Source organism: Hyla sarda, chromosome 2 (genome assembly GCF_029499605.1).
Source record: "Hyla sarda isolate aHylSar1 chromosome 2, aHylSar1.hap1, whole genome shotgun sequence".
Taxonomy (NCBI): domain Eukaryota; kingdom Metazoa; phylum Chordata; class Amphibia; order Anura; family Hylidae; genus Hyla; species Hyla sarda.
The window spans coordinates 14,411,451-14,429,305 of record NC_079190.1 but is presented as its reverse complement, the minus strand read 5'-3'; the positions used below and the strand labels follow the sequence as shown (position 1 = coordinate 14,429,305).

The following is a 17,855-nucleotide window of genomic DNA, read 5'->3' as shown; positions in this document are numbered from 1 at the left end:
GATTTGTAAATTACTTCTATAAAAAATAAATCTTAATCCTTCCAGTACTTATCAGCTGCTGAATACTACAGAGGAAATTCTTTTCTTTTTGGAACACAGAGCTCTCTGCTGACATCATGACCACAGCGCTCTCTGCTGACATCTCTGTCCATTTTAGGAACGGTCCAGAGCAGCATACGTTTGCTATGGGGGATTTTCTCCTGCTCTGGACAGTTCCTAAAAGGGACAGAGATGTCAGCAGAGAGCACTGTGGTCATGATGTCAGCAGAGAGCTCTGTGTTCCAAAAGGAAAATAATTTCCTCTGTAGTATTCAGCAGCTAATAAGTACTGGAAGGATTAAGATTTTTTAATAGAAGTAATTTACAAATCTGTTTAACTTTCTGGAACCAGTTGATATATAAAAAAATTTTTTTTTCCTGGAAGACCCCTTTAAATCATTTGAATGTCGCTCTGCTACATCTGCCTTGTACAGCTCCACGGAATGGAGACCACTGTTGGAGAGCACTGACATTATTGCTACTGTTGCAAAACTACAACTCCCAGCATATCCGGGCAGCCGACGGGAGTTGTAGTTTAGCAAGATCTGGAGGTCTACAGTTTGGAGACCAGTGGTGTAGAGTATCAGCATTATTGCTGCTTTGTGAAACTATAACTCCCAGCATGCCCAGACAGCCAACGGCTGTCTGGGCATGCTGGGAGTTGTAGTTTAACAACAGTATCAATTAAGTTACTAATCTACACCAGTAGTGGCTAAACTGTGGAGTCCCAGCTGTTACAAAACTACAACTCCCAGCATGCCCAGACAGCCAACGGCTGTCCCGACATGCTGGGAGTTGTAGTTTTGCAACGGTATTATTAATATCAGTACTGTACACCAGTAGACTCCAAATTGTGGACCTCTAGATCTTGCAAAACTACAACTCCTACTCCTACAACTGTCTGGGCATGCTGGGAGTTGTAGTTTTGCTAGATCTAGAGGTCCACAATTTGGAATCTACTGGTGTACTGTACTGATATTTTTAATACCGTTGCAAAACTACAACTCCCAGGATGCCCAGACAGCCAACGGCTAGGAGTTGTAGTTTTGCAAGATCTAGAGGTCCACAATTTGGAGTCTACTGGTGTACTGTACTGATATTATTAATACCGTTGCAAAACTACAACTCCCAGCATGCCCAGACAGCCGTTGGCTGTCTGGGCATGCTGGGAGTTGTAGTCTTGCAACAGCTGGGACTCCACAGTTTAGACACTACTGGTGTAGATTAGTAACGTCATTAATACTGTTGTTAAACTACAACTCCCAGCATGTCAGGACAGCCGGCGGCTGTCTTGGCAAGCTGGGAGTTGTAGTTTTGCGACAGCTGGAGGTGCACAGTTTGGAGACCACTGGCCTAGCTGTAGACTGTGGCATCTAGGGGGTTAAAAGGCTGACATCAGAGTTATCGCTCATCCAGGTTGCTGCCGTAATAATGTATGTATTCAGATCAGCACCATCTGCAGGGTAGCTTAAAGGGGTACTCCACTGGAAAAAACATTTTTTTAAATCAACTGGTGACAGAGAGTTAAACAGATTTATAAATTACATCTATATAAAAAAAATCTTTATCCTTCCAGTACTTATCAGATGCTGTATGATGCACAGGAAGTTATTTTCTTTTTGAATTTGCTTTGTCTGACCACAGTGCTCTCTGCTGACACCTCTGTCCAGGTCTGGAACTGTCCAGAGCAGGATAGGTTTGCTATGGGGATTTGCTCCTACTCTGGACAGTTCCTAAAATGGACAGAGGTGTCAGCAGAGAGCACTGTGGTCAGGCAGAAAGGAAATTCAAAAAGAAAAGAACTTCCTGTGGATCATAACAGCAGCTGATAAGTACTGGAAGGGTTAAGATTTTTTTTTTTTTTTATAGAAGTGATTTACAAGTCTGTTTAACTTTCTGGCACCAGTTAACTTAATTTTTTTTTCCAGTGGAGTACCCCTTTAAAAGGTATTAGAAAAACATGGCTGCTTTCCTCCATGAAGCAGCGCCACATCTGTGCACAGGTTGTGTCTGGTACTGCAGTTCGATTCCATAAAAAAAAAAATAAGGCTGAACTGCAGTACCGCACGCAACCTATAGACAGATGTGGCGCTGTTTTGTAGTAAGAAAGCAGTCATGTTTTTCTTGGTGGAAATGGAGAAGATAGATTCTTTCTATAGGATACTGCATGTCGTGACTGTATGTCTTCATCTCATAGAATGGATGCAGAACGGGGTAAGGAAAGTGAAGTCCTTCAGGTCACCGACAATGACAATAGGGACCAAGAGAGACCGAGGAGACCATGTGACGGGACTTGTCACGCCAAGGAGATCCTACAGAGCCTAAATAGAGACCGAGAGTGCGGCCTCTTCACAGACGTCATCCTCCAAGTGGATAGTCGCAGATTCTTCTGCCACAAAGTCATTCTGTCCTCCAAAAGTTCTTACTTTAGAGCCATGTTTACCCTCTGCTTTAAGGAGAGCTCTGACCACGTGGTGAGCCTTGAGAAGATCTCCGCTCCAGTTATGGGCCTGATCCTGGACTTCGTGTACGAGGGAAGGATCTTCATCAAAGAAGACAACGTGGAGGACATCTTACAGGCCTCAGATCTCCTCCACATCTGCAGTCTTCGAGACGAGTGCGTGAAGTTTCTGGACGGCCAACTGGACCCGTCCAACTGTGTGGGCATCATGAAGTTTGCCGACATGTTCTCCATCACCTCCTTGTCTGAGAAAAGTAAGAAGCTGATGCTGGAAGGCTTCGAGGAAGTCTCCTGCCATGAGGAGTTCTTGGAGTTGACTAAAGAGGAACTGACGGAGTATTTGTCCAATGATGATCTGGTGGTGAGCAAAGAAGAGATTGTGTATGAAGCCGTCATGAGGTGGGTGAAGGAGAAGAAGACCAAAGGAAGAGAAGCCCTGAAGGACCTTCTGGAGCATGTCAGGTTACCATTGATGGATCCGGCTTATTTTCTGGAGAAAGTGGAAATGGACAAGACCATCCAAGAATGTCCCGAGTGTTTCCCGCTCCTTCACGAGGCTCGGATTTATCACATTCTTGGAGACCCCGTGACATCTCGAAGAGTGAGACCAAGAAGGTAATGATCATTGATCATATACAGTAGGTGGGATTCATGGTTCTTATGGATTCCCTGTAGAATGTAGTTATGGTTTGTCTTTAGCCTTTTAACCCCTTAAAGACACTGGGTGTACATTCATGCCCTGCACCTGCAAGGGGAATTTGAAGCAAGCTGAAATAGAAGGCCCCAGTAGGTAGCGAATCCCCCCCCCCCCTATTAGGTAGAAGCCCCCAATAGGTAGGTAGGGAGGGAATCTACCCTATTTGGTAGAAGCCCCAGTAGTTAGGAACATAGGGAATCCCCCTATTAGGTAGAAGCCTCCAGTAGAGAGGTAGGGAATTTCCTGAAACATGTAGAAGCCCCAGTAGGTAGGGGATCCACCCTATTAAGTAGAAGCCCCCAATAGATAGGTACACTAGGTAGTGAATCTACCCTATTAGGTAGAAGCCACTAGTAGGTAGAACCCCCCCCCCCTATTTGGTAGAAACCCCCCAGTAGGTAGGAAATCTACCCTATTAGGTAGAAGCCACCAGTAGGGAGAAAATCCCCACTATTAGGTAGAAGACCTCAGTAAATAGGTAGGGCATCAACCCTATTAGGTAGAAGCCCCTGGTAGATTGGTACAGTTGGTAGGGAATCTCCCCTATTTGATAGAAGCCCACAGTAGGTAGGTAGGGAGGGAATCTACCCTATTTGGTAGAAGCCCCAGTAGTTAGGAACATAGGGAATCCCCCTATTAGGTAGAAGCCCCCAGAAGATAGGTAGGGAATTTCCTGAAGCATGTAAAAGCCCCAGTAGGTAGGAGATCCACCCTATTAGGTAAAAGCCCCCAATAGGTAGGTACACTAGGTAGGGAATTTATCCTATTAGGTAGAAGCCACTAGTAGGTAGAACCCCCCCCCCCCCCCCCCCATTTGGTAGAAACCCTCAGTAGGTAGGAAATCTACCCTATTAGGTAGAAGCCACCAGTAGGGAGAAAATCCCCACTATTAGGTAGAAGACCTCAGTAAATAGGTAGGGCATCAACCCTATTAGGTGGAAGCCCCCGGTAGATTGGTACAGTAGGTAGGGAATCTCCCCTATTTGATAGAAGCCCACAGTAGGTAGGTAGGGAGGGAATCTACACTATTTGGTAGAAGCCCCAGTAGTTAGGAACATAGGGAATCCCCCTATTAGGTAGAAGCCCCCAGAAGATAGGTAGGGAATTTCCTGAAGCATGTAAAAGCCCCAGTAGGTAGGGAATCTCCCCTATTTGATAGAAGCCCACAGTAGGTAGGTAGGGAGGGAATCTACCCATATTTGGTAGAAGCCCCAGTAGTTAGGAACATAGGGAATCCCCCTATTAGGTAGAAGCCCCCAGAAGATAGGTAGGGAATTTCCTGAAGCATGTAAAAGCCCCAGTAGGTAGGGAATCCACCCTTTTAGGTAGAAGCCCCCAAAAAAGATAGGTACAGTAGGTAGGGAATCTACCCGATTAGGTAGAAGCCACAAGTAGGTAGAAAATCCCCCCTATTTAGTAGAAGCCCCCAGTAAATTGGTAGGGCGTCAACCCTATTAGGTAGAAGCCCCTGGTAGATAGGTACAGTAGATAGGGAATCTCCCCTATTCGATAGAAGCCTCCGGTAGATAGGTAGGGAGTTTTTCCTATCAGGTAGAAGCCCCCAGTAGGTAGGTAGGGATGGAATCTACCCTATTAGGTAGAAGACACCAGTAGGTAGGAAATCCCCCCCCCCCCCTATTAGGTAGAAGACACCAGTAGATAGAAAATCCCCTCTTTTAGGTAGAAGCCCCCAGTAGGTCGGTAGGTAGGGGGAGGGAATCTATCCTATTTGGTAGAAGCCCCAGTAGTTAGGAACATAGGGAATCCCCTTATTAGGTAGAAGCCCCCAGTAGATAGGTAGGACATTTCTTGAAGCATGTAGAAGCCCCAGTAGGTATGGTATCCATCCTATTAGGTTGAAGCCCCCAAAAAGATAGGTACAGTAGGTAGGGAATCTACCAGATTCGGTAGAAGCCTCCAGTAGATAGGTAGTGAATTTTCCCTATCAGGTAGAAGCCCCCAATAGGTAGGAAATCCCCTGTATTACGTATTAGCCCCAGTTGGTAGGATAAGGAATCCTCCTATTAGGTTGAAGCCCCCAGTAGGTAGTTAGGTAAGGAATCCCCCACCCAGTAGTTAGGCAGACCAAAAAAAGTTTGTGCCCCTCTATATATATTGGTCTCACATGTATATCCTGTGACGTCGTTCCAGGTTTATGGAAGTGTCGGAGCTCATTGTTGTTATTGGCGGCAGTGATCAGAAGGGAATCCTAAAGTTACCGTACATAGACAGCTACGACCCCCGGACGGGGCAGTGGACGTCGCTCTCTATGTTTCCTGGGTACACGAAATCTGAGACCGCCACGTGTGCCCTGAAGAATAACATCTACGTCTCCGGTGAGAAGTTGGAGAAGATCAAGTGTTGGCTGGACCCACCGATTTTCATGGGACCAGCCAACCATCTCCCAACCAGCGTCCTTCCAGCTGTTGCAAAACTACAACTCCCAGCATGCCCGGACAGCCTTTGGCTGTCCGTGCATGCTGGGAGTTGTAGTTTTGGAACAGCTGGAGGCATCCTGGTTGGGAAACCCTAACATTTATGGGATATTCCAAACTGTCTCCAGAATATAGGGGTCCTCCGACCTCTGGTCAGACTGTGCCGGTGGTTGGGCTTTAGGGGTCTCATTATTTTATTGCCTCTTCTAGGGGGTCATATAAACAGCCGCCACGTCTGGATGCTCAACGCGCAGGTTAACAGCTGGGTAAAGATGGCGTCACTGAACACGAACCGCAGGGGGCACGGCATGGCCGCCTTAAAGGGACAGGTACGCATATGGGGGAAGATTTATCAAAACCTGTGCAGAGGAAGAGTGGTGCAGTTGCCCATAGCAACCAATCAGGTCGCTTCTTTCATTTTTTAAAGAGGCCTATGGAAAATGAAAGGAGTGATCTGATTGGTTGCTATGGGCAACTGCACCTCTCTGGTTGCTATGGGCAACTGCACCACTCTGATTGCTTGTCGTATGTGTGACCTGACAACACCCCCTTCTGATTCACATTCTGTATGCTGTGGTGTGTTATTGGACAAGCAGTTTCCACGCGTTTCATATGTTCTATTCCCCTGGTTGTTTACCATAGATTTACGCTGTCGGTGGATTTGACGGTCAGAAGAGATTGTCTACGGTGGAGCGGTACAACTCCTTCACCAACACTTGGACCCCGGTGACCTCCATGTTGGCAGCTGTAAGTTCCGCTGCGGTGGTCTCCTGTGCGAACAAGCTGTATGTCATTGGCGGGGCCCTAGAGGATTATGGGAAGACAGATAAGGTAAGGTAGCAGATATGTTGATAGGTTTTATTTTTTTTTTGCCGATATCATGCACACTCACCATCATCATTTGTCCTACAGCACCGACTGATTTATTTCAGTGGTATCCATGCGTTTCATTACTGTAACTGGGTCATGTGATCGCCAGGCTGACCCACGGGAAAATCACAGTGTTCAATGTGTCAGAGGAAGTGGTCAGTCCTGGGTCAGCTGACGTCCTGTCCAAGCTCATCACCATTCAAATCCCCTCCAGCTAGTTTCCAGACCCCTCCCCTCCAGCTCTGTATACTGTAGCTGCTATCTCTATGAAATCAGGATATACAGTACTTACACCCCTCCCCTCCAGCTCTATCTGTATACTGCTGCTGCTATCTCTATGGGATCAGGATATATAGGTGTTATAAACCTCCCCGCTAGCTCTATCTGTATACTGCTGCTATCTCTATGGGATCAGGATATATAGTAGTTACACCCCTCCCCCCCCCCGGCTCTATCTGTATACTGCTGCTGCTATCTCTATGGGATCAGGATATATAGGTGTTATACACCTCCCCTCCAGCTCTATCTGTATACTGCTGCTATCTCTATGCCATCAGAATATATAGTAGTTATACACCTCTCCTCCAGCTCTATCTGTACACTGCTGCTATCTCTATGGGATCAGGGCATATAGTAGTTATACACCTTCCGTCCAGCTTTATCTGTATACTGCTGCTATCTCTATGGGATCAGAATATATAGTAGTTATACACCTCCCCTCTAGCTCTATCTGTATACTACTACTGCTATCTCTATGGGATCAGAATATATAGAAGTTATACACCTCCCCTCCAGCTCTATCTGTATACTGCTGCTATCTCTATGGGATCAGAATATATAGAAGTTATACACCTCCCCTCCAGCTCTATCTGTATACTGCTGCTATCTCTATGGGATCAGAATATATAGTAGTTATACACCTCCCCTCCAGTTCTATCTGTATACTGCTGCTATCTCTATGGGATCAGAATATATAGAAGTTATACACCTCCCCTCCAGTTCTATCTGTATACTGCTGCTATCTCTATGGGATCAGAATATATAGAAGTTATACACCTCTCCTCCAGCTCTATCTGTATACTGCTGCTATCTCTATGAGATCAGAATATATAGAAGTTATACACCCCCCATCCAGCTCTATCTGTATACTGCTTCTGCTATCTCTATGGATTTGGATATATAGAAGTTATACACCTCCCCTCCAGCTCTATCTGTATACTGCTGCTATCTCTATGGGATCAGAATATATAGTAGTTATACACCTCCCATCCAGCTCTATCTGTATATTGCTGCTATCTCTATGGATTTGGATACATAGTAGTTATACACCTCCCCTCCAGCTCTATCTGTATACTGCTGCTATCTCTATGGGATCAGAATATATAGAAGTTATACACCTCCCCTCCAGCTCTATCTGTATATTGCTGCTGCTATCTCTATGGATTTGGATATATAGTAGTTATACACCTCCCCTCCAGCTCTATCTGTATACTGCTGTTATCTCTATGGGATCAGAATATATAGAAGTTATACACCTTCTGTCCAGCTCTATCTGTATACTGCTGCTGCTATCTCTATGGGATCAGAATATATAGAAGTTATACACCTCCCCTCCAGCTCTATCTGTATACTGCTGCTGCTATCTCTATGGGATCAGAATATATAGAAGTTATACACCTCCCCTCCAGCTCTATCTGTATACTGCTGCTATCTCTATGGGGTCAGAATATATAGAAGTTATACACCTTCCGTCCAGCTCTATCTGTATACTGCTACTATCTCTATGGGATCAGAATATATAGAAGTTATACACCTCTCCTCCAGCTCTATCTGTATACTGCTACTATCTCTATGGGATCAGAATATATAGAAGTTATACACCTCCCCTCCAGCTCTATCTATATACTGCTGCTATCTCTATGGGATCAGAATATATAGAAGTTATACACCTCCCCTCCAGCTCTATCTGTATACTGCTACTATCTCTATGGGATCAGAATATATAGAAGTTATACACCTCCCCTCCAGCTCTATCTGTATACTGCTGCTATCTCTATGGGATCAGAATATATAGAAGTTATACACCTCCCCTCCAGCTCTATCTGTATACTGCTGCTATTTCTATGGGATCAGAATATATAGAAGTTATACACCTCCCCTCCAGCTCTATCTGTATACTGCTGCTATCTCTATGGGATCAGAATATATAGAAGTTATACACCTCCCCTCCAGCTCTATCTGTATACTGCTGCTATCTCTATGGGATCAGAATATATAGAAGTTATACACCTCTCCTCCAGCTCTATCTGTATACTGCTGCTATCTCTATGGGATCAGAATATATAGAAGTTATACACCTCCCCTCCAGCTCTATCTATATACTGCTGCTATCTCTATGGGATCAGAATATATAGAAGTTATACACCTCCCCTCCAGCTCTATCTGTATACTGCTGCTATCTCTATGGGATCAGAATATATAGAAGTTATACACCTCTCCTCCAGCTCTATCTGTATACTGCTGCTATCTCTATGGGATCAGAATATATAGAAGTTATACACCTCCCCTCCAGCTCTATCTGTATACTGCTGCTATCTCTATGGGATCAGAATATATAGAAGTTATACACCTCTCCTCCAGCTCTATCTGTATACTGCTGCTATCTCTATGGAATCAGAATATATAGAAGTTATACACCTCCCCTCCAGCTCTATCTGTATACTGCTGCTATCTCTATGGGATCAGAATATATAGAAGTTATACACCTCTCCTCCAGCTCTATCTGTATACTGCTGCTATCTCTATGGGATCAGAATATATAGAAGTTATACACCTCCCCTCCAGCTCTATCTATATACTGCTGCTATCTCTATGGGATCAGAATATATAGAAGTTATACACCTCCCCTCCAGCTCTATCTGTATACTGCTGCTATCTCTATGGGATCAGAATATATAGAAGTTATACACCTCTCCTCCAGCTCTATCTGTATACTGCTGCTATCTCTATGGGATCAGAATATATAGAAGTTATACACCTCCCCTCCAGCTCTATCTGTATACTGCTGCTATCTCTATGGGATCAGAATATATAGTAGTTATACACCTCCCATCCAGCTCTATCTGTATATTGCTGCTATCTCTATGGATTTGGATATATAGTAGTTATACACCTCCCCTCCAGCTCTATCTGTATACTGCTGCTATCTCTATGGGATCAGAATATATAGAAGTTATACACCTCCCCTCCAGCTCTATCTGTATACTGCTGGTCTCATTCGGGCGCTCGGTTGTAGATCTTCTGGTTATTTTCGTTTTTCTGTAAATAGCGGCGAATGATGTAAGACAGCGGATTGTCCGATGTGTTGTGTTGCAACTAGTTAGTGATCTGATCTTTTCTAAGAATTGCGCAGGTCTGAATGGTAGATGCCTTCTCTATCTGTTATGATTAAAGTTCCCCCTTTCTTTTCTGATGTCAAGTCTATTCAGGGTCTTTGTAGAGCGGTGTTTTCCATACAGTGTGCCTCCAGCTGTTGCAAAACTACAACTTCCAGCATGCCTGGACAGCCGAAGGCTGTCCAGGCATGCTGGGAGTTGTAGTTTTGCAACAGCTGGAGGCACTCTGTTTGGGAAACATTGATGTAGGTTTTTATTTTAGGGCTTGTCCTTTTTCTATCAAATCCACTCCGGCTAGTTTCCAGACCCCTCCCCTCCAGCTCTGTATACTGCTGCTGCTATCTCTATGGGATTGGGATATATGTATAGATGGATAGAGGTCAATGGGGGAGATTTATCAAAACCTGTGCAGAGCAAAAGTTGCCCAGTTGCCTATAGCAACCAATCAGATCGCTACTTTCATTTTCCAGAGGCCTTGTTAAAAATGAAAGAAGCGATCTGATTGGTTGCTATGGGCAACTGGTCAACTTTTCCTCTGGACAGGTTTTGATAAATCTCCCAAATTTAATATTCTTTGATGTTTTCCCTCCAGGTTCAGTGTTACAATCCTGAGGAAGATAACTGGACGTACGCGTCTCCTGCCCCTTCCTGTACGGACGGCATCAGCGGGGTCGAAATCGAGGGGACTATTTATGTTGTCGGAGGGCTCATGAGCGCCATCTTCAGCTACCACCCAAGCAACGACACATGGCGGGAGGAGGCTTTATTACCAGGACCTTTGGTGAGAATCCACTTCTCCGCTTTAAAGGGGTACTCCGCTGAAAACATCTTAGCCCCTATCCAAAGTCCCCAGCAGCGGGACCCCCACTATCTACACTGCGGCACCCCTGCCATTCGGTGCACGGAGCGAACTCCGCTCCACGCCGGATGACTGGCGAACACAGCCACCACGCCCCCTCCATTCATGTTTATGGGAGGAGGCGTGATGGCTATGTAGTGCCTGGCCCGCCCCCTACCATAGACATGAATAGAGGGGGCGTGGCATGACGTCACAAATGCAGAAGCTCCCGGAGATCGCAGGGGTCCCCAGCGGCGGGACCCCCGCGATTAGACATCTTATCCCTTGGATAGAGAATAAGATGTTTTCAGCGGAGAACCCCTTTAAGGCAGTTTCTTTGGAAAACTACCACTGCAATTTTAGTCAGGACATGCTGGGAATTGTAGTTCTGCACCAGCTGGACACACGCAGGTTGGGAAACACAGCTCCAATGCCTCCGAATGATAGAAACTTTTGTGATGTCCCAGTACAGGATATCCATCTCACAGTCCTGTCAGGTTGAGTCCCCAGGGCTCACCTGCACTGCACCCCTATAATCTGTATAATTGTATATTATGTGTAAAGGACCTTTGATATGGTCACATGGTTATTAGTCACATGATAATAGTTGTCACATGTTTTGTTACCCAGAGAGCACCAGGTGACCAGATGACCTGCAGCTAGCCTATGGGCTCCTTGCTCAGCCCCCCTTAATAAGAGGGGGAGGTACTACAATCTCTCTCTTAGATCCTGAGGTCAAGTCCAGTCCAGACGTCTCAGATCCAGTGTCCAGCACATCTGGAGGCCTCAAGCCTAAATTACAGCCACAAGTCAGTAAGTCAAGTCATCTCTGTCTGCTGTCACTATCTTCAGTCAAGTCTATTATAGTCAGCGTGGCTGTCCTAAAGTCTGTCAAGTCACTGCAAGTCCCAGCAAGCTGCGAGGTCTTCTGTGTTACTGGTCACCTCTCTGGGATCCTGGATCCTGTCCCATCTGTCTACCTCAGTAAAGCTACCATTAACCCTGACCTGGCCTTGGACTCTTATTTGCCCTGCCTAACTAGGACTAGCGGTGTTACCGTTCAGGTGGTTCTCAGTTAAAACCACGCCCTGGCATCACGAACATTTAGGGGTTAACACCATCTGCCCCAGGGCTACAACATCTGCCTGTTTCTTTTACTGTTTTATATCTGCAGCTTCTATAGATCTTTGTGTCTCCAAGGGTTAAAGGCCTCGTTCACACTGTGGAATTTCAGGGTTTGTTCACACGTACGCAGATTTGATGCGCAGGATTTGATGCACAGGATTTTCTGCTGCAGATTTCAATGTACACTAAATGACTGAGCGCCGCTTCTAATCTGCAGTTACAAATCCTGTATGTGTGAACGCACCCTCAATGTGGTACAATGGGATTCAGTCGCACTTGCAGCAGAAACATCTGTGGCGGAGATTCCCTTCTCAGCCTTTGCAGGAAGAATTTGTGGAGTTGGGGTGTAATGCAGGTTAGATGCAGGGCAGATGTTATGGCCCAAGGGGCAGATGGTATTAACCCCTTCTTGTCGTGACGCCAGGGCGTGGTTTAACCTTAACCAGGTAATACCGCTGATCCTGGGTTAGGCAGGGGCAATAAAGACACCAACACCACATTAAGAATAAGGGAAGCTTTACTGAGGTAAGACAGGTGATATAGTCTTTGCAGTACAGCCAAATATCCCAGGGAGGTGACCAGTGACACGGGGGGACCTCGCAGGCTTGCTGGGACTTGTAGTTTGACTTTGGTGCAGGTCACGGTGACTACAAATGGACTTGACTTGACAGAGATGGTGACTGACAAGAAGATGACTTGATTTACTGATGACCGACTTGTGGCTGCAGGACTTTAGGCTTGAGGTCTCCAATGCTCTGGACACAGACACTGGGACGACTGCACTGGACCTCAGTATACAGCAGAAGAGACAGAAGAGAGAGATTGCAGCCCCTCCCCTGGTTATATAGGGGGGCTCTGCAAGGAGCCTATAGGTCACTTGGGGGGGGTCACCTGGTCACTGGAGCCCTCTGGGTAACAATCATGTGGTACAAACATTAAAGCAACAGTACACTAAATGAGGCAAACCTATATACATAATGGGGGTATGCTGCAGGGGATCACTGGGGACATGCAGGGACCCTGCCTGACAGGGCAGGAGGACAGTACGGGGCCACCTCATCTCGTACTGGGTCACCACAAATTGACATGTCAATTCTTTCTGCGAAATCCGCTGGGAAATGCCTTGCCGCATATGGAGACGGCATCTTTCTTTGCAGTCCTAGCACCAGCATGTTCTGTTGGTGCCTGCCGTCCGCAGAATATCCTGCGGAAACTGGTGGTGAGAAACATAATGGGGGAGATTTATCAAAACCTGTGTAAAGGAAAAATTGTCCAGTTGCCCATAGCAACCAATCAGATCGCTTTTTTCATTTTGCAGAGGCCTTGTTAAAAATGAAAGAAGCGATCTGATTTCTTCTGGAAAGGTTTTGATAAATCTTTCCCAATCTGCTTGCAGATTTTCTGCTTGATTTTACTGGGTAGCAAAATTCGATACAGAAAATCTGCAGCAAAATATGGAGCAAAATTTGCATGTGGGAACGTACCGTTAGGGCGCATTCACACTACGGAATATCCGAGCATCATTTATTTTAGAAATTACACTTGGAGCTTCTGTTGCAGCAGAATCCCCTTATTTTTCAGAGGAGTCTGCTGCACCATGCACACTGCTGAATTTCCAATGTGAAAAAAATTGCGCTGCCGAAATTCAAATTCCACGGTTAGCCAAAGAATGAACATGTGCATTCGTTTTGCGCATCTGTTCGGATATGCCGTATATGGTGGCGGTACATGTCTGAGCGGACCTAGCGCCAACTGAATCAGTTGGTGCCGCTATGCACGGAATGTCCGGAAAAACATAACGTACATAATGCGCTATAGGTTTTCCCCTAAGTGGATTTGCTAAAGATCTAAGTCAGTAGGTAGCAACATAATTTGCTAGGTGATTCTCCGATACGGAAATTCCGCTTGCATAAGTCTGCACCCTTAAAGGGGTACTACGCCCCTGGATATCTTATCCCCTATGTTCAGAATGCAGGGGTTCCGCCTGGAAATCGCAAGGGGGGCCCCAGCGGCCGGACCCCTGCAAACAGACCTCTTATCCCCTATGTATTGATGCATTTTTTGTTATTTCTTTTATCTTTTCTGATTTTTTTTCTTGTGTTACGTTGTCTTCCTTCAGGAACGTTGTGGTGCGGCGGTGTATAGAGGAAAGCTCTACATAATGGGAGGCAGGAGTGACAATGGAGAAGCCACCGACAAATGTTTAGTGTTTGATCCTAAAACCAAGACGGTATCTGAAGAGCGGCCATTGCTCCGATCCACCAGTCATCACGGCTGCGTCACCATCCTGCAGAAACTATGATCGGACATGGGACGTGAGCAACCAAAAGGCCCGGGGGGGGGGGGGGATGATGATGATGGGGGAGGGAAGAGACAAAGCAGAGGAGAACATGGTCAATCTGTTTTATGCAGAGCCGCCCTCTAAATCAGTGATTTCGAGACGATATTTCTTTAAATATTACAATTTTAGAACTTTATTGGCCCAAGGCCTAGGCTGCACCCCTGAGTGATTCAGATGACATCACTTCCTGTTAGGTTCAGTGTTGTCATGGAGACCTAATTCACTGAATGCAACAGTATCGGCATCCGGCCAGGCTTTATAATGTAAAGTATAGCAAAAGCTCACACTCAGGGGCACTCAGAGGCTAGGACCTGTGGTCGGTCCAAAAATATTTATATATTTTTTTTACATTTTCATTTTGCAATCTATATTTTATAATAGTCCTGGAATCCTGCAGTTTCTATTCTGGCCACTAGGTGTAAAACTAGGAAGAGACTTCCTGTTCTGAACAGATCATTTCCCAGTAATGAATTTCTTTTTATGAGTACAGTAAATGGTGACACCAGTATAAAGATAACACTAGATCCACAACTATTCACAGCAGAGATCAGCCTCCTTCTCCCTTTATATATATAACACTGGATCCACCACCATTCACAGCAGAGATCAGCCTCCCCTTCCCTGTATATAGATAACACTGGGTCCACCACCATTCACAGCAGAGATCAGAGTCCCCCTCCCTGTATATAGATAACACTGGCTCCACCACCATTCACAGCAGAGATCAGCCTCCCCTCATGAATATAGATAACACTGGATCCACTACCATTCACAGCAGTGATCAGCCTCACCCTCATGTATATAGATAATACTGGATCCACTACCATTCACAGCAGAGATCAGCCTCCCCCTCATGTATATAGATAACACTGGATCTACTACCATTCACAGCAGAGATCAGCCTCCCCCTCCATGTATATAGATAACACTGGATCCACCACCATTCACAGCAGAGATCAGCCTCCCCCTCATGAATATAGATAACATTGGATCCACTACCATTCACAGCAGAGATCAGCCTCCCCCTCCATGTATGTAGATAACACTGGATCCACCACTATTCACAGCAGTGATCAGCCTCCCCCTCATGTATATAGATAATACTGGATCCACTACCATTCACAGCAGAGATCAGCCTCCCCCTCATGTATATAGATAACACTGGATCTACTTCCATTCACAGCATAGATCAGCCTCCCCCTCCATGTATATAGATAACACTGGATCCACCACCATTCACAGCAGAGATCAGCCTCCCCCTCCCTGTAGAATGCATACCTCCCAACTTTTGCTAAGGGCAAAGAGGGACAAGCCACACCCCTAACAACACCCCTAACCACGCCCCAACCACGCCTGCAGCTGCAGAATGGGAATACCTCTTTAGGGTCTAGTCACATGTACAGTATCCTGGGCAGGAGGTGAAGCTGTATTTATTCATTTATTTATATTGAAATCTGTAGCAGAAAATCCTATTAATCAAATCTGCACAGAATACTGTACGTGTGAATAGACCATTATTAGCAATAAAGACCTCCTATACTGACAGCCTGACAACAACCCCCATCATTACACTACAGACAATATAAGAGATTACATACAGTTATATCAGGTGACTGACAACAACCCCCATCATTACCACTACAAACCATATAAGAGATTACATACAGTTATATCAGGTGACTGACAACAACCCCCATCATTACACTACAGACAATATAAGAGATTACATACAGTTATATCAGGTGACTGACAACAACCCCCATCATTACCTCTACAGACCATATAAGTGATTACATACAGTTATATCAGGTGACTGACAACAACCCCCATCATTACCACTACAGACCATATAAGTGATTACATACAGTTATATCAGGTGACTGACAACAACCCCCATCATTACCACTACAGACCATATAAGAGATTACATACAGTTATATCAGGTGACTGACAACAACCCCCATCATTACACTACAGACCATATAAGAGATTACATACAGTTATATCAGGTGACTGACAACAACCCCCATCATTACCACTACAGACCATATAAGAGATTACATACAGTTATATCAGGTGACTGACAACAACCCCCATCATTACCACTACAGAGCATATAAATGATTACATACAGTTATATCAGGTGACTGACAACAACCCCCATCATTACCACTACAGACCATATAAGAGATTACATACAGTTATATCAGGTGACTGACAACAACCCCCATCATTACCACTACAGACCATATAAGAGATTACATACAGTTATATCAGGTGACTGACAACAACCCCCATCATTACCACTACAGACCATATAAGAGATTACATACAGTTATATCAGGTGACTGACAACAACCCCCATCATTACCACTACAGACCATATAAGAGATTACATACAGTTATATCAGGTGACTGACAACAACCCCCATCATTACCACTACAGACCATATAAGAGATTACATACAGTTATATCAGGTGACTGACAACAACCCCCATCATTACACTACAGACAATATAAGAGATTACATACAGTTATATCAGGTGACTGACAACAACCCCCATCATTACCACTACAGACAATATAAGAGATTACATACAGGTATATCGGGTGACTGACAACAACCCCCATCATTACCACTACAGACCATATAAGTGATTACATACAGTTATATCAGGTGACTGACAACAACCCCTATCATTACCACTACAGACCATATAAGAGATTACATACAGTTATATCAGGTGACTGACAACAACCCCATCATTACCACTACAGAGCATATAAGTGATTACATACAGTTATATCAGGTGACTGACAACAACCCCCATCATTACCACTACAGACCATATAAGAGATTACATACAGGTATATCAGGTGACTGACAACAACCCCCATCATTACCACTACAGACCATATAAGAGATTACATACAGTTATATCAGGTGACTGACAACAACCCCCATCATTACACTACAGACCATATAAGAGATTACATACAGTTATATCAGGGGACTGACAACAACCCCCATCATTACCACTACAGACCATATAAGAGATTACATACAGTTATATCAGGTGACTGACAACAACCCCCATCATTACCACTACAGACCATATAAGTGATTACATACAGGTATATCAGGTGACTGACAACAACCCCCATCATTACCACTACAGACCATATAAGAGATTACATACAGTTATATCAGGTGACTGACAACAACCCCCATCATTACCACTACAGACCATATAAGAGATTACATACAGTTATATCAGGTGACTGACAACAACCCCCATCATTATCACTACAGAGCATATAAGTGATTACATACAGTTATATCAGGTGACTGACAACAACCCCCATCATTACCACTACAGACCATATAAGAGATTACATACAGTTATATCAGGTGACTGACAACAACCCCCATCATTACACTACAGACCATATAAGTGATTACATAGTTATATCAGGTGACTGACAACAACCCCCATCATTACCACTACAGACCATATAAGAGATTACATACAGTTATATCAGGTGACTGACAACAACCCCCATCATTACCACTACAGACCATATAAGTGATTACATAGTTATATCAGGTGACTGACAACAACCCCCATCATTACCACTACAGACCATATAAG

The 17,855-nt window shown here is 44.8% G+C and overlaps 1 protein-coding gene across 1 annotated transcript; it reads left to right on the top strand.

The window, feature by feature from the left end:
- The first annotated feature begins 2,237 nt into the window (after window positions 1-2,237).
- On the top strand, window positions 2,238-15,949 carry LOC130357338 (kelch-like protein 35). Its single transcript, XM_056560024.1, has 6 exons — window positions 2,238-3,115; window positions 5,349-5,533; window positions 5,843-5,961; window positions 6,275-6,463; window positions 10,490-10,678; window positions 13,980-15,949. The coding sequence occupies exons 1-6, from the start codon at window positions 2,238-2,240 to the stop codon at window positions 14,160-14,162; spliced, it is 1,743 nt and encodes a 580-aa protein (XP_056415999.1). The 3' UTR covers window positions 14,163-15,949.
- The last annotated feature ends 1,906 nt before the right edge of the window (window positions 15,950-17,855 follow it).